General features: G+C 39.0%; 3 protein-coding genes across 3 annotated transcripts in view; 1 reads left to right on the forward strand and 2 right to left on the reverse strand.

Annotated features, from left to right (window-relative positions):
- The first annotated feature begins 3,055 nt into the window (after positions 1 to 3,055).
- Positions 3,056 to 8,714, forward strand: LOC134676411 (zinc finger protein 525-like). Its single transcript, XM_063534799.1, has 3 exons — positions 3,056 to 3,416; positions 4,069 to 4,791; positions 6,332 to 8,714. Exons 1-3 carry the CDS (start codon positions 3,169 to 3,171, stop codon positions 6,414 to 6,416), a joined length of 1,056 nt encoding a protein of 351 aa, XP_063390869.1. The 5' UTR covers positions 3,056 to 3,168; the 3' UTR covers positions 6,417 to 8,714.
- A 90-nt stretch (positions 8,715 to 8,804) lies between these two features.
- LOC134676428 (large ribosomal subunit protein mL43) lies at positions 8,805 to 13,028 on the reverse strand. The gene is made up of 4 exons (XM_063534822.1): positions 12,853 to 13,028; positions 11,920 to 12,026; positions 10,834 to 11,062; positions 8,805 to 9,998 (listed from the first exon to the last, which is right to left on the reverse strand). Exons 1-4 carry the CDS (start codon positions 12,987 to 12,989, stop codon positions 9,914 to 9,916), a joined length of 558 nt encoding a protein of 185 aa, XP_063390892.1. The 5' UTR covers positions 12,990 to 13,028; the 3' UTR covers positions 8,805 to 9,913.
- A 9,003-nt stretch (positions 13,029 to 22,031) lies between these two features.
- The window catches only part of LOC134676434 (myosin-11-like), a 49,835-nt gene continuing 49,115 nt past the window's right edge, over positions 22,032 to 22,751 (reverse strand). Inside the window, exon 15 of the mRNA XM_063534830.1 lies at positions 22,032 to 22,258. Coding sequence (XP_063390900.1) covers positions 22,068 to 22,258 — 191 coding nt within the window. The 3' untranslated portion in view covers positions 22,032 to 22,067. The remainder of the gene's footprint in view (positions 22,259 to 22,751) is intronic.

Below are 22,751 nucleotides of genomic sequence, written 5' to 3' on the forward strand. Positions count from 1 at the left end.
AGGTATTTATTTGTTATTGGTGTTCAGTAATATTACATTATGGTTTTTTAGGGTTCCGTACCCAAAGGGTAAAACGGGACCCTATTACTAAGACTTCGCTGTCCGTCCGTCCGTCCGTCCGTCCGTCCGCCCGTCCGTCCGTCCGTCCGTCCGTGCGTCCGTCTGTCACCAGGCTGTATCTCACGAACCGTGATAGCTAGACAGTTGAAATTTTCACAGATTATGTATTTCTATTGCCGCTATAACAACAAATACTAAAAACAGAATAAAATAAAGATTTAAATGGGGCTCCCATACAACAAACGTGATTTTTGACCAAAGTTATTTTTTTTTTAATTAAAGTTACAAGACTATATGGTTGGATTTGGGGTTGAACAAAAGATATTAAAATTTTACAGAAACGGTTTTTTTTTCATCTCTCTAGCTCTAAAAATAAAGATTTTAGACCCGGGTCAAATTTTTATTTTTCCTTTTTTGATTTTTTTTTGTCCAAATCGGTCCCAAAAAAGGTCTATGTATACGGAAATGCATTAGTCGTTTAGTACATAGTACTAACGACAGCTCAAAACTGAAGTCCATTTTGCTTTATATCTTACCGTTTTCGAGATATATCGTTCTGAAGGTACGAATTTACGAAAAAACTTTGCTATTAACTCCATCAGGCGCTGATGACTTTTTTGTATGGATATATTGAAATCCGACTCGCACTTGACCGTTTTACATAGATTAATTTTTTTTTTGTAATTTCGGGTTAGTAAGTTCGGGTCATGATTTATATGGTAATCATCATCATCATCATCATCATCATCATCATCATCATCATCATCATTTTCGCTTTCAGTCGCCCACTGCTGAGTATAGGCCTCTCTTCGTGTACGCCACTTATATACATGCATTTATGTGTATGGTAATATTTAGTAAGTGACATGGCATAATGTATATTGACATAATCTGTCAAACTGTCAAATTTGTATTTTTTTGTCAAATTTAGTGTAAAGTATTATATTTTGTCATAGTTTAGTACTAAATGTCAATGTTGGGTAATTTTTTGTAGACTGCATTTCTCATCTTAAGGGCCGGCAACGCACTTGCAGCCCCAGTGATCGCTGTGCTTATATATTTTTGGGCGACTTTTTGGGTTTCGTATGGGAATATTTGGTACAAAGTGACATGTTATAGTGTCCCAGTGTATATTGACATGATCTGTCAAACTGTCAAATTTGACAGTTTTTTTGTCAAATTTAGTGTAAGATCATATTTTGTCATGGTTAAGTACAAAATAAAATTACTTAAGTATTATTGTTGACAGATACTGTCAAATGGGATGTTGTTTGACAGAATCTGTAAGAATCTTGAAAGTTGAAAGTTTTTTAATAAATATGGATCTTGCTTACGCAGCGTCTTATGTAGGCGAACATCGCGCGATCCCGAAGCGAAACGGCGGGACGCGGCGCGAGGCGGCTCAATCAATCCTTTGATGCCCATAGAAGTGTCCTATGTAAGCGATCTCGTTGTGACCGCGGTGCGGCGCGATTTGATGAATGCTGATGGTCCTCGTTATTATGCTCAAGGCATTAGTCTTAAATAGTAGGTACTTAAGATAAGGTGTTGTATAGTAATCAAAGTGAATGAGGTTCAGTCGGCACGCGTTGATGTCTTTTTAAATTTTGTTTGTTTCATAGGAGTTTCTTTAGGAAATTTTGTTTTTAGGGTTCCGTACCCAAAGGGTAAAACGGGATCCTATTACTAAGACTCCGCTGTCCGTCCGTCCGTCCGTCCGTCCGTCACCAGGCTGTATCTCACGAACCGTGATAGCTAGACAGCTGATATTTTCACAGTTGACGTATTTCTGTTGCCGCTATAACAACAAATACTAAACACATAATAAAATAAAGATTTAAGTGGGGCTCCCATACAACAAACGTCATTTTTGACCGAAGTTAAGCAACGTCGGGTGGGGTCAGTACTTGGATGGGTGACCGTTTTTTTAGATAATGGTACGGAACCCTTCGTGTGCGAGTCCGACTCGCACTTGGCCGGTTTTTTAGTATAGGTAAAACCGAATGGGTAGATTGTGTGGGAGTCATTTCTATATCTGGGTTTAAACATATAGTCAGACCGTAAAAAGTCTGCAGCGATTTTGATAGCCCACGCAGTGAAAGAGTGTCATTTTAAACGTCAAACTTCTATGAAATTATGACGTATACATAACACTTACAACTGCGTGGGCTATCAAATCCGCTGCAGACTTTGTTTGGTGCGACTTGCGACTATAGTAATATCACCTCCAGCACAACAGTAATGAAAGAGTGGTAACTCCATACATTAATTTTCTAACCAAAACGCGAATTGTCATAGATAGCATGAGTTATATAATTATATCTTTGGCAATATTAGAGGCAAGAACCTACTAGCTCCATCTGCTGATCTGTATTAGTACTTAGTTATTTTAATTTTTAACAAACAGAAACGTCTGCGAACGATGCTATTAAGCCTCCTCCACACTCGTGCGCGAATCGCGGCGCGAAGCCGCGATTCACGCGCATAGTCTGGAGGGGGCATTAAGCTTAGAATAAATTACTGTCTTGGGTGAGACTATGGATAAAGCCCCCTCCAGACCATGCGCGTGAATCGCGGGCGAAGCCGCGAACGCGAGTGTGGAGTCCTGAACGTAGACCTGCGAAATCGACTCCACACTCGCGTTCGCGGCTTCGCCCGCGATTCACGCGCATAGTCTGGAGGGCGCTTAAGGTGTTGGTGGCTCAGATGGCAGCGCGCTGGAGTATCGATCCAGAGGCCGTGAGTTCAAGTCTCACCCAAAACAGTAATTTTTCAACTTTTAAATTTATCTTAGTTATGCTACTTGACACTAGATGGCAATTCAGACCAGGGTGCAGCACAAACGATTGTCACCTTGGCTAGGTACCCTGTAAAGTCGGCTTGACACTTTTCATCGTGTCGCGTCGAGACCTGATGGCCAAGTTGCTAATGCTCGTAATAAATTTATAATAAAAAAAAACTGTTATGTCAAAGTCACGTCATGTCTACTCTGTCTACACTACTGCTATGCACATGTGAATACTAAATAAATAACAAATAAATCTTTCCGGTTGAGAATGCGTTTAAACCCGCAAAACAACGAAGAAGCATTATTAAATTTATTAAACCATGGATCAGTCTTTAGACGTCGCGTTAAAAGCAGACCAAACAATGGAACGCGACAATAATGACAATTTTCAAAAGTCGCTGTTCAGCGTCGACATAAAAATTGAGAAAGAGGCAGTAACAAATGATGACGTAGATTGGTGTGTAGATAATTTTGCAGCCGGCAATCTTCTGGAGCCGCTGTTCTTTAAACAGGTCGTGGAGCCCGAGGGTATACAATGCTCGTTGTGCTATAGATACTTTTTAGACCGGTAAGTAGTGTGCTATTATTTCGTCGGGTGACGAGCAAAAGTCACTAAGTACTATCAAAAAATTAAAGTAACAATGCACTTTATTACACTTGTAACACGGTTTATTGTCCAATAATTATAATGTGTTATTATTGTTATTAAGTGACTTGCTTGTCACCTGACGATTTCGATCTCTGTTTTGTCGTTTTTTTTGTCAGCTTCGATAAAATTTAGTCCTTTAAAATGTTCCTGTGTCATGTGTGTGTTCGTAATTCAACGGCAAATTACTTACATTAAAATGTCAAAAAATTAATGAAACACTCAAATAAGGTAATAGAAGTATTAGTAACATTATAGTTATTATATCATGGTTATATTTATATGCTGTAAAATGACTATGCAGTGCCTCTAACAGCTGTTCACTAAGAAACAAATATTGTTTTCGGATTGTAGCTCGGAAAGGCTTACTTTGCACTTCAAAAACTGATAGCAAAGTTGAATTTTACTCACATGTGAGGCATAGTAATCAAATGCAAAATTTGAGTTGATTTCTTATGTTTGCTGGTAGAATTGACTTTTAAATGATGATTTTGGATGATAAATATTTAGTAATAACATTGAACATTGTTTGTTCCATTGTTTGTTAACAATGATATTTCATTGTTTGTTCCAGATATGACGTCTACAAACACAATCTGTCCCATCTACAAGTTACTATCACCAATCCGGTATACTTCCGATGTGATATCTGCAACTCCTACTTCGACAACATTAAGTCTATTGAGCGTCATATGCCTACACATAACAAAAGTATTACGAATATGTTACCGTATAAACCTAAAGCTTGCAACTCCTATAAAAAACTGAAAACATATGAACCAAAACATAATTTTTCGCTAAAGACAAATTATGAAGACAATGACTATAAAAAAAAATTTAGAGATGGTATGACTGACTCCACAAATGAACCTCGAATTTTACAAGTAACAAACAGATCTCACCAATGTAATATATGCCATAAGACGTATTCATACAGCGCCTGGCATGGCCACATGCATGAAGTACACGGTATGGGTAAATACACATGCGAATTTTGTGATTTGGTCTTCAAGTGCAAGCGATATTTGAACAAGCACTTACAGAAACATTTTGGGAAACGTCAGCGGAAAGGATTACAGAAAATGGATGTGAAATGTGACCAATGCGATGCCGTTTTGCAGAATTTAAGCGCTTTAACCACGCACCGGAGGAATGTCCATAGCGCTAGTAAACATGTGTGTGATATTTGCAAGTCGACATTGAAATGCAAGTCATATTTGCTGGCGCACATGCGGAGAGTGCATAGCGACGGGAAAAAGCATGAATGTGAATGTGGGAAAAGTTTTAAAACTCATAGGTATGTAGTAATTAGTGTAATTATTAGGGTTCCGTACCCAAAGGGTAAAACGGGACCCTATTACTAAGACTTCGCTGTCCGTCCGACCGTCTGTCCGTCTGTCTGTCACCAGGCAGTATCTCACGAACCGTGATAGCTAGACAGTTGAAATTTTTACATATGATGTATTTCTGTTGCCGCTATAACAACAAATACTAAAAACGGAATAAAATAAAGATTTAAGTGGGGCTCCCATACAGCAAACGTGATTTTTGACCAAAATTAAGCAACGTCGGGCGTGGTCAGTACTTGGATGGGTGACCGTTTTCTTTTTGCATTTTTTTCCCGTTTTTTATTTGCTTTATGGTACGGAACCCTTCGTGCGCGAGTCCGACTCGCACTTGCCCGGTTTTTATTAGTTCTGTACAGGGCCGTCTTAAACTATGCTGGGGCCCTTGGGCACATAAGAATTTGACGCTCTTTTGGAAAGTAAAGAAAGCGAAAAATAAAAAATACCTAACGTTCACTGTACGGTCAAGTGACCATAGATGTTGTTGAGCATTAGACTTTCCGGTCGGTGCTACATCTATTGTCACTTGACAGTACTACTACTATCTGTACTGCTAGTTGACAAGGGGTCATCCATTAATTACGTCACACCAATTTATAGATTTTTTGACCCCTCCCCCCCCTTGTCACACTTGGTCACATTTGGCAAACCCCTCCCCCCCTAGTGTGACGTCACATTTTTTCTACGAAATCGCCAAATCGAATTAAGTAAGTACCTAAGTATTATTAATATTTTATCAAAATATTTTTGACGATATAAATATTAGTAATTTTATAACCCAAAACTGCTTAGGAAAGAAAATTAAACGATTAAAAACTATTTTCGTTTTAAAAACTTGTTATTTAAATGTACAGCGAACTAAATAATTTAAATAAATTTTCGGTTACTGATGAAGTTAAAGTGACGTGACAAAGTTTGTGTCTCCCCCCTCCCCCATGTCACAATATGTCACATTTTCTTGATCCCCTCCCTCCCCCTAAACGTGTGACGTAATTAATGGATGACCCCCAATAGATGTCGCGACGAACGTAAACTCTAATGCTCTAATAAATTTTGAGCTCATATTATAACCGGATTAACTGGAAGTCTATTTTCAATAATATTACTTGTAAATTATTTTAGTAGTACATTTTTCGTCAGTAGAGACACTCGCGACATCTGGTGTCAAGTAGCAGTACTGATAGTTCCACTACTTGACGTTAGATGTCGACTACGGACGGAATAATTGGCGTTTTGGTAAGAAAACTGATGTATGGAGTTACCAATCTCTCTTTACTTATATGTGACGTTTTCTATGAAAAGGGACCTTATTGTCGATGGCGCTTACGCCATTATTAACGATGCTCCGATATAAATACAATGCCGCGCGACGCTGTGCAGCGTAAGCGCCATCGACAATAAGGTCCCTTTTCATAGATAATGCCCCATATTTCTATATGATACAAATGGAAATTTGATGTGTACATGTATCATTCACTTTCCATTTTGCAGGTATTTAATGGTGCACAAACGGAACGCACATTCAAAGAAGAAGAAAGATAAACTAAAGCCAGAAGTAAAAACTGAAGAGTCGTGAAAAATCACACAAAAATGTATTTTGGGGTACAATCGGGGACATTCGGGGGTATAAGGAGACCTCACGTGTATTTTTCTACAGTGAACGAAACTAAGAAAAATAGTCAAAGATAAAAATAGAAAAGTAGCCGAAAACACCTCACGTGATTTGTGCACAACCTCTTATCTGGGCTAAGTTTTTTTTCAATACCCACATTTGTAAGTGCCATGCATTTGCAAGGGTCATCGCTTTTATGATATCGCCTGACCGTTTAAACGATTTTTGCCCTTAAGGTTCACCGCGAATGTCCCCGATTGTACCATATATTAGAATAATATTGTGAAGAAGATAATATCCAAAGTTTATTAGGTAGGTATGTTTTATTTTCACTTGTTATTGGTGTTCTGTCACTATAAAATATATCGGAGTAGCCAAGGTGCTCAAAAAATATAGTATGTACAGTGTAGTATGCACCATCTTATTAGAGATGCCACAAATATTCATCAACTATTCGGCCACTTTGCCGAATATTCGGTATTCGGCCGAATCGTACCTGCTATTCGACTGAATACCGAATTTTTGTTGCACCTACCTAAAAAAAAAATTACACAACATTTAACCAAAAACTAGGTATGTTTAATATTTAAAATGTATTCTTGGAAAGGGGTCATCCATTAATTACGTCACACGAATTTCTAGGTTTTTTGACCCCTCCCCCCTCCTTGTCACACTTGGTCACATTTGGCAAACCCCTCCCCCCTAGTGTGACGTCACATTTTTTCTACGAAATCGCCAAATCGAATTAAGTAAGTACCTAAGTATTATTAATATTTTTTCAAAATATTTTTGACGATATAAATATTAGTAATTTTATAACCCAAAACTGCCTAGGAAAGAAAATTAAACGACTAAAAACGATTATCGTTTTAAAAACTTGTTATTTAAATGTACAGTGAATACAATAATTTAAATACATTTTCGGTTACTGATGAATTTAAAGTGACGTCACAAAGTTTGTGTCTCCCCCCTCCCCCATGTCACAATATGTCACATTTTCTTGACCCCCTCCCTCCCCCTAAACGTGTGATGTAATTAATGGATGACCCCAAAGTAGTTAAATACGAAGACACGTTTTTGAGCATTTGTTGATTACAAAATATTTTATTTTTATCATGGGTCTGATTTGATTGACTCTAACTAGATTCATTAATTCTGTTCAACATAAAAATATATCTTGGCAAACATTGTGCTTTGTTGGCGAACAGTTTTCATAATAATTGTGATTCAAAATGTTCGCATGCCATACCCAATATTCGGTATTCGGCCAAATTCACTATCCGGGGCATCTCTAGTCTTGATACTAGAGACTTTGTTTAGGTATTTGTGAACACCTTGGCCGCTCCGATAATATATGATGACAAGTGTACAATAGAAGATTCCTATAAGTTATTTTGATCTCTATAAAGTTATCGTAAGTAGTCAATTATTAAGTTTTTGTTAAAAGTTATGTACCTACAGTCGCTATCAGATATATCGGAGCGGTCGAGGTGCTCACAAATATCTGAACACACCTCTGTTGTCTAGGCCAGTGGTTCTAAACCTTTTTCAGTCCGGTCACCCCTATGCCTAAGCCCCCATTCGCACGACAGCTTTTTCAGCGCGCGTTAAAAAAGGGCTTGAATCTGTCAACACTCTAAATTCGATTTAACGACCAAGGCTTAAAGTCGAAAATCCAACAACGCTTGATAAAAAGCGCCACCGCTGTCGTGTGAATACATACATGGCTATCCACTCGGAGTAATTAACAATGCAGCCGCCATTAACAGGGGGTTCCCCTCTAGGGGGGTCGAAAATAGGCGGCCAATGGTCAACCACATGTCAACCATATGTATGGACTGACGTTTATCTGGCATGACGTTTCTATACATTTGATCTGCCCCTCCCCCGCAAAAAACGGCAGACTATTTTGTACCGAAAATTTTAGACATGGCGTCTCCGTTGGTTATATCCTCTAAGGCTATCCATTTGTGTCATTCAAACGCTTTTTTTAACGCGCGTTGAAAAAGCTGCCGTGCGAACGGGGCATAACTAGGGAACCTGATTTTACCCCTTCTCCCAATGGTAATAAAAAATACAATGTGTACGTTTGTTGTATTGTATATTAGGTCAGCTTATTACCCCCGCAAAATACCAGTTTTACCCCCACGGGGGTAATTACCCCCAGGTTAGGAACCACTGGTCTAGGCGTTAGAGTGCGTGTACAGATATTTTTGAACACCTCGGCCGCTCCGATATATCTGATAGCGACTGTGCCTTAGATTTGTCAACTATTAAATAATATATGTTATTACTAAAATATTTTGTTTAATTTTCTCAAGCATACAATACTTGTAAAATAAAAAACAAGCGTTTATTTCATAAATCTATATTTGTACAATCTAAAACTAATTATAATTAGGGTAATTCGCCAGTCACTGGCCGGTTTTAGTAACTGGGGCGGCCAGTTACTAAAACCGAATTCTATTCACCTATAAACAGAATTCATTATAGTATAAACTAAAAATGAATTCTATTCACCTATAAACAGAATTCATTTTAGTATAAACTATAAATGAAATTCACCTATAAACAGAATTCATTTTAGTATAAACTAAAAATGAATTCTATTCACCTATAAACAGAATTCATTTTAGTATAAGGTGGCTAGTTATTGAAGGCTGGCCAGTTATACTAAAATGTGACGTCCCATGGGTAAAGGTACCTTATGGCGGTTGGCGCTTACGCTATTATTAACGGCGCACAAATATTATTGCAGTGTTATGCGACGTAAGCGCCAGCCGCCATAACGTACCTTTACCCATGGGACGTCACAAATGAACTCTTTGCGTACGGCATGCTTCATAACCACACTCACTTGTAAGACTGATACCACAAGAAATTAACCTTTTGGACGCCAACCGATATATCCGCACCGCAGGTCCATTGCCAAAGGCAGATTAATCGGTCACAGACTACAGAGTAACATGGACCTACGTGCATATGCATAAAGTTCAATTTCAGTTTTGACACTTCGGTGACGTGGCGTCCGAGTGACAGCTTTAAACACGGCGTCGAAAAGGTTAATCGCAGTGCGTTCTAAGTGTAACATTCCATTTCTGACCGCAGCTGCACTACTATAGTTCGTTTTTTTAGCATTAGAAATAAGGTAAACAATCTTGACACGTCTTTTAATTGAAAAACGCTTTTTAAAAATCAGTAACTATTATGAAAGCAGAAGAATATAAATGATCGTTTTACATTCTAAATTGTTACATATTTGCCGTAACTTATTTTTAAAATGTGTTTTTCAATTAAAATACACGTCAAGATTGTTTACCTTATTTCTAATGCTAAAAAAACGAACTATAGTACGAACACGTCGGTGTTATTGTCAATTTCTATAGTAAAATTAATGGTAGTGCTGCTGTCGTTGGAAATGGACTGTCACCTTAAGGCTTACATTTCTTAATACTTGTAGTCTACTCCCCAGTCTTGAGTTGTTTTTCGTCCAGCCTCTGTTTTTCAAACAGCAGCCGCAGCTCTTCCGTCGCCGAACGCGGCAGTCTATGGACAAAAACACGCGAATATAGGGTATTTGACTACTAGTCAAATCAGTTTCTTATTTCTGTCAAAACGATTTTGCTACTATGGAATTTATATGAAACACTGCGTAAACCGGAGCGCAGCGCAGACCACCGAGAAGGATTTACGCCGCGTAGCGCACACTGGTGAGGTAAAATCCCCCGACATACCGCGAGCGCCCGCTAGTCCGGCGCTGGTGGCCGGCGCACCAGGGAGCACTTCGGCGCAGGCCGGGGGATGCCGCGGCATGCCGCCGCGTGTACTCTATCAAAAGGGATTGACTAGCGTGTACGAGTTTTCCCCCGTCGTCCCGGTGCTACCCCGGCGCACTCAGGCGGCCTCGGCGCATACCGGGGGATGCCGCGGCATGCCGGCGTCTACCGCGGTATCCTCTAACGTGCTCCTCGATGCCGCGGAACAATCCTCCGTGATGCTCCGAGGTTGGTTTCAAAGCATTAAGTTACCTTCAGGTATGAAATAGTGAATAAAATACATTGATAATTTTAAAGTGATCTGCGTTGCGCTCCGCCGGTTTTTTTAGCATTAGAAAGAACTTGAAAGAAGGTAAGCGATCTTGACATGTCTTTAATTGATAAACGCTTTTTAAAAATCAGTAACTATTACTTATGAAAGCAGAAGAATATAAAATATAAATGATCGTATTAGATTCTTAATTGTTACATATTTGCCGTAACTTATTTACCTTATATCTAATGCCAAAAAAAACAAGACCGAAGTGATCCCATAAGTGTTCCGTAAACAAAGTTTTGTATGGAACACTAAAAACGAACTATAAGTGGGCATATCAGGAAGATACCTGTCATTCCTTCCAAACTCTGCATCCGGTAGCGTAGCGGTATTAAGTTCAGGTGCTTTAAACGTCCAAGGCGTCCAGGCACCCTGTATGGACGGGTGGTCGGTGTGCTGATACTTCTTAAGTCGGGTGTTGGACACATCACCCTGTTGGGTGCGGAGTACTTCCATCCATTTGGTTATTTCTGTTTGCTGCTTGTTACACATGTTCATCCAGACACGGTCGCCGTTTACTGGAAACAAAGATATACATATATGTAACCAGGGTTCGAAACAGGGATGTTGCGAATATTCGCATCCGCATCCGCGGAACATCCGCATCCGCATAAAATCGATGCGGAGCATCCGCATGGTGCGGACGTCGACCAAGTCGGTTACAGGAACGTATTAGCGGCGGCGCCGGTGGCTTAAGTGCTAGGTAATTTCGTCATTATAGGTATATAACGAAATCGTCTAGATCGCGAAAAGTCGGATAAAGTAACTGGGCCGCTAGCCAAGGTTACAATCGCTATCGCTTCTACAACGAAAAGCTTAATGTCTCTCTGTCACTCTTCTGTATAAGTGCGACAGTGACAGTTGCGTTTCGATCGCTACGGAGCGTTAGCGATTGGCAGGTTGGCTACGCGGTCTGTTTATTAAATAAAACGCCTATATTCTTACTCAAATACTAAACGTTTCGGTTTTGATTTAAAAAATGCTAAAAATTTAATATTTCACGTTTTTTAAGTACCAAATGATGAGGCTTTAAATATCCGCATCCGCGAATGTTAAAAAATCTGCATCTGCAACATCCCTGGTTCGAAAGGATAATTATCAACGATAGTTATCTTGATAATTATGGTGATTATTATGCCTGATAATTATCAATTTGATAACATAAATTTAAAAAAAAGCCCCAATAATTCAAAGATTTCAAAGAAAATAAATAACTATAATTATCTGTATAATTCCGAAACCTGTATGTAACTCCGTATAAGATATAATGGTGTTGTCCCTCTTTGGCATAATGAGTGTACTGTACAAAATTCAACTATTATAAATGATTCAAATCCTACCCCACTATTGGTCTGTGAACGATCTATTAACTTACAGTACTCTCCGACAACGACCGGGGCGCGGTGACGCCGAGGTTTAAGGTACACCACCACTCCAGGGTTCTCCCGTGCAAACTCCACCAGGTCCTGCTCTATGAAGTCCCTAAACAACCAACAATATAACGGGTCATTTCTGGACAGTTAGCAATATTGTGAGAGATGATTAGGCCATACTGAACAACTTCTTCTTTGGAACCAACTCCGAAATCACAAAAATTTTTTTGGCCGTTTCATACATTTTGATTGAGTGGTTGTGGACGTTCCACTAATCATCTCACACAATATGGCTAACGGTCCAAAAATTACCCTGTATAGGTGATGCAATGGAAATCATGATTTATGGAATAGATTTAAATCCCTCTTTGATATTTACAGTGGACTACGGCTGTACAGCCACTGTAATAATATTATGGTCAACAATATCTAATTACTCATACATTTTAAGAATGTATCATACAATTTTAGGCCAGTAGTTGTTCATGATATTGTTGCAAATTACTGTAATACTGTATAAATATGTATGTGGTTTAGCTTGGACTTGGATAGTTAGCCAAATCTCTCTCGTGTCGGTCAGTGAAATATTATTTTGCATGAATACCCGATGGAAGATACTAATCTGAAACACTTATGTATTCCTATTTAGATGGTGTAACCAACTAGCTGATCGCTCCACTGATAAATACTTTTAAGCTTTTAAAAAAACACGTGTTCCGTGGGAATCTGCCAAATCCTACACCGGAACATGCGACACAACTGAAAACCGCCGTGTCGCCGAAATAATTTTTTAGCTTGTAAGATTTTACTATTGTATGTACGTTAGTTTGTAAGGTATGTATCTATGGGCCATTGTTGCCTGATAATAAATGATATTTATTTGATTTGATTTTAAGCGGAAGCAATGGATTATTATTTGTAAATAAAAAGCTCACCTCATACCGCGACTGCTGCCATGACTTTTACAGAATTTAAGCACAATTCTTTGCAATTGGCATACGTAGCGGCCAACGCCGTTCTGCAGAGGCGCCCTCACAAAGCCAGACTTCAAAAACAGGCTGTTATTAGACATTTTTAGTCACGTAATCGTGAATATCGCGATGAAGTTTATAATTTAATGGTTTTGAGGTTATGTCCATTAAATGTCATGTTGACGTTTGACGCGTTTTGTTTTTGCTTTGATTTTCATTAACGCTTTACTATAAGTCACTGTCAAATCAAATATTTTCGATAAATATAAAGTAGCTAACACACTATCGCACCGCACCAAGGTCATTGTGGGACGCACCCATAAGTAAGAGGGAGAAAGAGATATCGCTTTCTCCCTTTTACTTATGGGTGCGTCCCACAATGACCTTGGTGCGGTGCGGTAGTGTGTTAGCTACTTAACTTGGTCAAGCATAGAGTCTGTGCGGAAAGAGAAGAGTCGTGGCAGAAACGGTAACTAACATTTTAAATTTTATATGGCAATCAAACCTTTGACACCTGTCTTGTAAAAAGTAAACAAACTTCTGTCATTGTATATTTTTATTAACAAAAACCGCAAGTTTTATGTATAAAATATTTTCAAAACACGATAAAACCGTACATAAAAATACAAGGAAAATTATATTTAACATTGTTCGGTTTTGGCAGCGGGAAGAAAACGGCTAAAAGCTGACTATCGACTTACAAAAAGTCGCGGAACGTGTTTCCGCTATTCGCGGGTATTGATGTTGTATTTAATATTAAATAATTACCTATTTAATAAGCCCCCTAAGTGACTTGTCTCCGGTACATAATCGGTAAGTATATTCATTCAAAATATATAATTTTTCATAAATATGCAGGTCATTCATGATCTCTAAAATAACTGACAAATAGTCTTGATACTTGCCATTTTATGCATATTCATATGTAATTTCTTTTTCAGGATTGTGTAAAAGTACCTACGGCATCTCGAATAAAAGACCGCTAAGTAGGTGATATGCAAGAATTCGTAATCTACGTGCCGGATTCAAGCACATCCAGTTCAGATGAAGATAGTTCAGTACAGTTTAGATTTAAGTTATATTGCAGTGCCCTACAGGGTTTCATAGCTGAACCAATACAATGTACCAACCTGTATAACCTATGAAAGCAATAAATACACTGATTACTGATTACTGGTTCTATGAGTGTCCCTGGTTGTTCTGAAGCTAGCTCAAACATAAGTGACAGACTTCGATTACAAAGAATAAAACTTTTTCTATTAAAATATATCTTTATTTGTAAGTTCGTTTACTAGATTCTGAATAAAACTTTTTCTAATAAAATATTTCTTTATTTGTAAGTTCTGTTAGTTACGAAATTATATTTCATATTTAGCAGTGACTTTTCGGCGAAGTAAAATATCGTGAGATGAGAGAACCGGACATAGTCCAATAAGGCCTACCTACTTATGCACTATTTTTATTCATATTTATTATCAATAATGTACACATACATTACAAGTTTACAATGGGTGAAATATATCCCAGATAAAATTACAGTTCTATGGCCCAATTTCTACCCGATCTACCCGGTTTTAACTGTTGGGCTGCACAGATTAGGCAGTACATAAATGAGACTCTCTCTTTTTTGGTACTAAAATTACAGTTGTATTGGGCAGATTCTTAACTAGTTTTAGCAGTTTTGTCAATCGCACTGTCACTTTTTAGTATCTGAGACATAAAAACAAGTGTGTTTTAAAAAGAAAACTAGTGCCTGCGCTAAATCAGAGGATTGAGTTGACGAGCCGACACCACAACCAGGCTCCGTTTAGTAAGCCGTGGTAAAAAACCGGAACAAAAGGGATTCAAGTATCATGACCTTTAGTGTCGTACTATAATCACGTGACCAGTGTTGTCAGCATAGCAAAAACCATAAAATAGCACTGGCGCGCCCTCAAATCCCACGACTCTTCTCTTTCCGCACAGACTCTAGTGAGTATTATATTCTTTGGTCAAGCAGATCTTGTCAGTAGAAAAAGGCTGCAAATATGAAAAAAATTAGGCGCGAATGGATGTCATCCCATAGAAAATTTGAATTTTGCGTATTTTTTATTGACAAGATTTGCTTGACCAGCTAATAGTAAACATTATCCTTTTTCTAAAATACTTCAATGTTTTGCGACATATTGTGGAAATGGACCTCACTTATTTCCCAATAACCTTGAAAATTTAAGTTCGTTAATTTGGAGCAACTATCTCTGTCGCTCTAATTACGCCTTAGTTGGAGTAAAAGAGAAAGATATACTAAATTTGCGAACGCGTTGAAACAGCGCTCGTGCCAATGGGGCCTACTAAAATCGGAATACAAACAGGCCAGGTCGGCAAGGAAAGGGTTGAGCTTAAAAAGTATTATAAGCTGGTCAAGCAAATCTTGTCAGTAAAAAAAGGTGCGTAATTCAAATTTTCTATGGGATGATATCCCTTCGCGCCTACATTTTTCATATTTACCGCCTTTTTCTACTGACAAGATCTGCTTGACCAAGTTATAAAAATAGAAGTCACGATTTTGTTTTAAATTTATTTATAAAAAAAATAATATTTACAAAACGAACAAGTAAATACAACTTTACGAGTATTGGTATTTGAGTCATACATTGAACGAAACTTACGATACACACAAAAGATATAAATGGATTCAGAAATATTTACTTGGCTTATCATGAAAAATTCTCAAAATGGATCAAAACCGCCATTCCATCAGGTTCTAATAACCTAACTTATGAAGCCATTTTAATCTTTTAATTAAATATCCAAGATACAGTTACATATTTATGTATTTTACGGAACGGACCGTTTCAATAGTGTATGGTTTTCAATGGTATTTGATGAGGTGGTGTGGAAATTCAAAGAGAAACAGTGATAAAACAAAATTACGTTGTTTGTTTACATAGTTAGCAAGTTCTATTGGAATAGACTTTACCTGTATAGAAATTTATAAATTGAATAACGCCAGTAAAGTAAAAAGGAACCTATTTTGTTATATCGAAGGGGTACTGTAGTGTTAACACCAAGTCGATTAATATGGGGCATTATCTATGAAAAGGGACCTTATTGTCGATGGCGCTTACGCCACACAGCGTCGCGCGGCATTGTATTTATATCGCAGCATCATTAATAATGGCGTAAGCGCCATCGACAATAAGGTCCCTTTTCATAGATAACGCCACATATACGTAGTCTACGTACACCAAAAGGTGGATTTCCACACACTTAAAATATTTAACTTAAGTAACTTATTTCTAAAGGTATGTAGGTACTTGAGCTACCCTTTTCTCTTCGATGTTATCACTATTGAATAATCAGTAAAGAGTATTAAGTACTTAATTACAATTTAAGTATTGCACACCAATGCATAGGTTTCAGTCGATAATTATCGTAAGAACATTTAAATTATATAACTATTATTATATGATTTATATGTATTGAGAAGAGAAGGCATACAAGATACTAAGATGCCTATTTGAGAAAAAACACAACGGTAGGCTGAAATCAAAGAACATCAAATTTATATTGGAGATCGTTATTTTGATTTAAGCCATATTTGTATTAATGTCGGCGGCCGATCGTAAGATGAGGCAGATCGCAATGTTCCTGTGTAATGTTTTGACGATAGTCACATTAAACCAATATATAGGTAGGATAGAGGCTCGTTAGGTTGCTTCAGATGCCCGAAGGGCAAACTGCCCAGAAATAGACGCCCCGCGTAGCCTGTGTAGCTGCCTAGGAATTTCACGATATGCCATATGCCTGATCTTACGATCGGCCGCCGGCATTAAGACATCGAAACATTTTGCGTTACATAGTAATCTTTGTAACATAATTTTGTGCTAATAACGGCGCACGGTAGTGTGCCAGCCAAGATCTAAAGAAGGGAACGCACGAGCATTTAATATTGCATAATCCATATCCTAGAGTCTGGGGACCTACCGCAAAAACCGAAATTCGCAAATTGCGGGGATCTTTCTCTTTTATTCTCATTAACACGTAATTAGAGTGACAGAGAAAAATGCCCGCAATTGAGGAATTTCGATTTTCGCGGTTAGCCCTGGCCAGCTAGTCGTGTCACAAAAAAACGCGGGAATTTCAATAAAAACCGCACCTGGCAATAAAATTACCATGAAATTAAATGACAGCTCATTGACAGCTTGAAACTGACAGCTTATTTGATAGGAAAAAAGTTGCCATATAAAGAATTTAAAAAAATAGCTTCTGACACGACTCGCTGGCCAGCGTCACTATCCATATCCTACCAACTACTTTTACCCCCCACCCTTAGACTACCACCTTTAGGGGTAACATCTTACTTTCTTAAGGTACAAAGCAAAATGGTTTTGGCCATTCCTAATATCGTGTTACATATCAAATGAAAGAGCTCGCTTTGTAAGAATCTCAAATATTGTTTTTATATACTTAATTTAAGGATAAATAGTTTAGCTGTTATTCAAGAAAATAGGCAAAAAATTACCTTCCCCCCCACTCTTTATCTCCAAAACTCTAAAATTTTGAAAAAAATACACATCATAGTTACCTATATATGACAGGAAAACCTATTAGAAATGTGCAGTCAAGCGTGAGTCGGACTTAATGTACGGAACCCTTGGAACGCGAGTCCGACTCGCACTTGGTCGGTTTTGTATCGAAAAACCCCCATTAGCCTAGTCAGCCCTAGTCAAAACCAAGGCGAGCAGGGCTGTAGAAGAGAACACACTAGCAGGCCCGGATCTAGGTTAGAGCGAGTGGAGCGGCCGCTCTAAGCGCCGGATGGCAAGGAGGGCGCCAAAATCGCAAAATAGTAAAAAAAGTTTTAAAAGACGCCTGTGGCGGGGGCCCAAAATACGCTTGAAACTTCAACGAAGGGCACCAAAACCTTTGCTCAACCCTGATCAAGGGCTCGGGCCGGCACTGAGCCCTAGCGTAATATATTGCACAATCCTTCATTCACCATTGCTTACACTTTAGGTACCCGTTCCCTGTACCAACATCAACCTAGCCAAGCCCCAATGGCTGTCCATAAATTATGTCATCGATTTTTGACGATTTTTGACCCGCCCCCCTAAAATCATTCAAAAATCATGCTTCGAATAACCCCGTTTCCTCCTACGTCATCCTACCATCATCCGATGACCAGAACCCCCTCCCCCCCTAATTTGAAATGACGTAGTTTTTAGTGTTCCGTACAAAACTTTGTTTACGGAACACTTATGGGATCACTTCGGTCTTGCAAATCAGTTAAATACGTTTTTCTCAGAGACCGTTTGACATAGATACCTAAAATTTGGAACAGTTATAGCAATTACCACCACTCATATTGTAAATAAGTCAAAACTGCTTATTTCTTATTAAAGGGGGAAATTTAGGGGGTTGAGAGGGGTAGGCTGAAACTTTTTTCATTTGTAAGAATCGTGTGGGGTACCATTAGAAAGCTTGCAAAAAATTGAGTCGATGGACTGATTTTGACTTCATTTTAGACTGCAATAGTTTCGTCAAAAAATGCATTTAAAGTTGCAAGTTTTCATACAAAAATTTTCACCTCTGTCCTGGCGATTTTCGCGAAAACTATAGCTAACAGGCAGCTGACCAGTCAATACCCAACTTAAAGAAGCATGGAGACGGCGGGAAAATTATCAGCTTAACTTTATCTTTATTAGTTTTTCAACTGCAGCTTGACCTTTGGTTGCTTAGGGCTAGCAAACTGATGCTTACACTGGTCAATTCATATTAGGCAGTAATTTTAGCGAGAAACATCCTTAGTTAAAACTTTGGCATTGAAATTTATGACTTATGTCTTTGACACAAAGTTTAATTCTGCTTGCTTATTTTTGTGGGATATTTAATTTTATCTCAATAGCCTACTATAAGTACGAGAGGGATCTACAAAATACGACCTTATTATATTGCAAATAAGTTTAAATTTCGAACGAGCTTTCCAAACAATGGACTAGGCATCTCAAAAATCTGAAAAATTCAAATTAAGAATTCCGTTCTTGACTGTCGTTGTGTTTTTTTTTTCCACAATAGGATACATAGAGTTAGTAAGGCGTATAGAGATAATAAAGTCATTTAATATTTATGAACAGCTTTGGCCTCATGTATAAATTTTATTGAGAGTATCTGATTCGTCGAAACAATATACACAATATTCCTTTTCATTAAGTACCATTACATTTCTGTATTAATTGTATAATTATAATATCTATTAATTATATTCAGTACTTATGTATATTTTTGAACGGATCGGTGAGCAACAAGATTCAGGGCTATAACCGCGAAAATAGAAGTTCGCAAATTGCGAGCATTTTTCTCTGTCACTCTAATTACGCCTTCATTGGAGTAAAAGAGAAAGATCCCCGCAAATTGCGAATTTCGGTTTTCGCGGTAGCCCCTCAGTCCTGTTACGAGAAAATAATTTTGGAAGACATTAATAGTATATGACAGTTAAATATCACAGTTTTTAGAAACAAAGGTAAAATTGACGAAATATTTAAAGTAAGCCGATCTTGTTTTTTAGCAGTTCTAAATAATATTAAAGTCTATATATATGGCATAAAACTAGAAAAAAAAAAAAAAAAAAAGAGTTCTAAATTCAAATTGAAGGAGTATACACATTTAAGGTATTATAGGCCAAGCGCGCACCACGATTTTAATTTTTGCGACACGATTTTAGAATCGCGCTGTAATATATCGCAGAAAATTCACTGCGCGCACTGCGATGAAAAAGTCGACGATTTGTTCATTCTCAACATGGATTTCCTACCAGTCGCTTGTCATGAAACGTGTCTTTAATATGCGATTGCTGTATGACTTTGAGCATTTATAACACAAAGGTGATCCCCGTCTATTTCCATAATTAAATGGTCAACATTTGGTTTGCTGAGCGAAATGCCGACTGAGGTCCGACCGGGGTGCGATTTTATTATCATAGTGCGCGCGGGGCCATACAACTCCGCATGCTGCAATTCACTTTGCGACAATCGCGTCGCAAACAATCGCGGAAAAATGTGACAAATCACAATTTTAAAATCGCTGCGATTTTTTTGTCACATATATATGCGCGCACTAACATATAAACACATACGTTGCATTTCTGCGACAAAATAATCGCAGGACAAAAAATCGTGGTGCGCGCTTGGCCTTACTCTAAATTATTATAATACATCAAGCATTCGCGAGATGCTCGACTTCGGTATTCAAACACAAAGCAATAGTACAAGAATCTAACTAAATGCAAAGGCCGAAGGAGCGATTCGAAGATCCGAAGCGTCCGACAGACGCGCGCCTCCCGTAACTTTTCCAAGTATTTTTAAGTACAAGTTTAGTGTCTAAGTCGCAAGATCCAAAGGCTGAAGTCGCATTGGGCCGAAAGCCCGACGCATCCAGGAGGTCAGTTCTAAACACAGGTAATTAATACAAGTATCTAAATGCGACGGCCGGAGGCCGAGCTCCGCGTAGGGCCGAAGGCCCGAAGCCTGCAAGATGTCAGTGGTTAAACACAGAACTGACAGCCTGGACGCTTCGGGCCTTCGGCCCTACGCGGAGCTCGGCCTTCGGCCTTCGCATTTAGGTACTTATACTATTGTTCTGTGTTTAAGTACTAACATCCTGGACGCTTCGGGCCTTCGGCCCTACGCGGAGCTCGGCCTTCGGCTTTCGCATTTAGACACTTGTACTATTGTTCTGTGTTAAAGCACTGACATCCTGGACGCTTCGGGCCTTCGGGCTACGCGGAGGTCGGCCTTTGGCCTTCACATTTAGACACTTGTACTATTGCTTTGTGCTAAAGCGATGACATTTTGCTAAAGCTCGGCATTCGGCCTTCGCACTTAGACACTTTGTACTATTGTTCTGTGTGTGTAGTTGAATATGGTATCCTATTAAAACAGGCAAACAACCTCTGTAAAATGTAACGATGCGAGCGGTACGGCTACCATCAGTTTGGCATTGACATAAACGCTACCGTGGGCGTGAACGTAATTTACTTTCTGTGCATCTCGCTCGTACTGACATATTAGTGCGAAAGAGATATACCTATAGGAAGTAAATTACGTTCACGATATCGTTTATGTCAATGCCAAACTGATGGTAGCCGTACGGAACACTAAATGCCTCGAGCTATCTCGGGCTTGGCCAAATTATTTTAATTTATGAATAGCCCCTTAGTGTGACATTGACAGTTGTGTTTCATTCGCTACGGATTGGCATGTTGGCTACGGGGCCTGGTAGCCGTCATAAGTTTTAAAAGACATAAAATGTATACTCTCATTGGCAGTAATCTTGCATTATGAGAAATAGGCTAGTTTCCTGTGAACAAGTTAATTTCATATCATTTATTCCTTGTTCAGTACGTGTGTGTACAAAAGGTCTTATGTACATGTGGTTTAATGTGTAATTAATGTCAATACACAATTATGTACTTTTATTTCCTTTTTGTGCTTTTCTAATTGGCACTAGTTAGACTGATTAATATGTCATTTTTAGTTATAATATGACGAAAACAATCTACATTACCTTACTGCGTCTGAGCACAGAATAAATAATAGTACTAGGTACAGAAGACTCACTCTAACAAAACGCGTCAGTTACGATCAGGACAGATATGGCCGCTAGGTGGCGACAGCGCCACTCGCGGCTTATGGCTTTCCCCAAAATTGGGATGGAACGGATGTACTTTTAGCTACCTGTAGCAAAGCGACGAAATCGCGGAGTGAGCCGCGCATGGTCTGAGTTAAATATTTTATTAAATAATTATAACCTTTTGGAGCATTTGGGCGTTTTCAGAAATAAATATTGACAACCTGATTCTTTCACATCTGGACGTTCTTGGGCTCATTCTACTCAGAATCGACAGCATTCTCCATCCCACCATAAAAAAAAGATGTCCCAAAATGTCCATTCCATTACGTCACGTTTTAGTATGAAAAAATGTTTCACTTGAATGTGCGTGACGCAGTGGAAATGGAATGCACAATTTTCATACAAATTTTTGGGACATTTTTTTATCGTCAGAGTTGAATATGCCAGTGATTCTCTGAGTTGAAAGAACCCAAAAACACCGGGATCTGTGAGAATCGGGTTCTCGATTTTTATTTCTGAATACGCCCTTTGTAGAAAACTAGCCTATTTCATTTTATCCTGTTATAAGCTTAATCCCTTTGCTTCTCCTCAAGTTGCTTGATGCGCACGGGCACTTGGACGGCGGGCAGGTCGACGCTGCGCGCGCGCCGGCGGCCATTTTGGATCTCGATGGCGGAGCGGCGCGCCTCGGGCGGCAGCGGCGCCAGCTCGGGGAGCGTCAGGCGTTTGCGGGGGAACTCGGGCGTGCGGAGGGTTCCCCCTGGAACATAGTGCAATGGTGAGAATAAAGCATAAAGATCTCGGCCTTCACTGATTGGCGCGGCGCGCCGCCAGTGCAGCGCAAGGCCGCACTGGCAGGGTCGCCATGTGAGGTGGGACGTAGAGACAAACGACTGCTTGCTATGATATTGGTATAATGCCTCTCAAATGATTATTGTGTAGCCTTATATACTCTAACACTGTATATGTGTGGGTTAAGGTGTAGCACACACTACACGTTCTACTTTAAGGCAGGGCCGCGAAACTCCTCCCTTCGGGCACGTGCCTTTGCGTAATAGTACTACCGTACAGAAAGGACACTGCCTACAAAACCGAAGTTTGACAGCAGTTCAGGGTCGAATCAAGATATCCCTTTCTAATATATGGCACTATCCCTTTCGCCTATTTAGGGTTGTCAAAATTCAAGTGATTATCTTATCCGTGGTCGTGCATGCAAAAGGAAGTCAAGTGGTGCCAACCCTAATAATTGCTCG

The sequence above is a fragment of the Cydia fagiglandana genome, chromosome 24 (assembly GCF_963556715.1).
Source record: "Cydia fagiglandana chromosome 24, ilCydFagi1.1, whole genome shotgun sequence".
Lineage (NCBI taxonomy): Eukaryota > Metazoa > Arthropoda > Insecta > Lepidoptera > Tortricidae > Cydia > Cydia fagiglandana.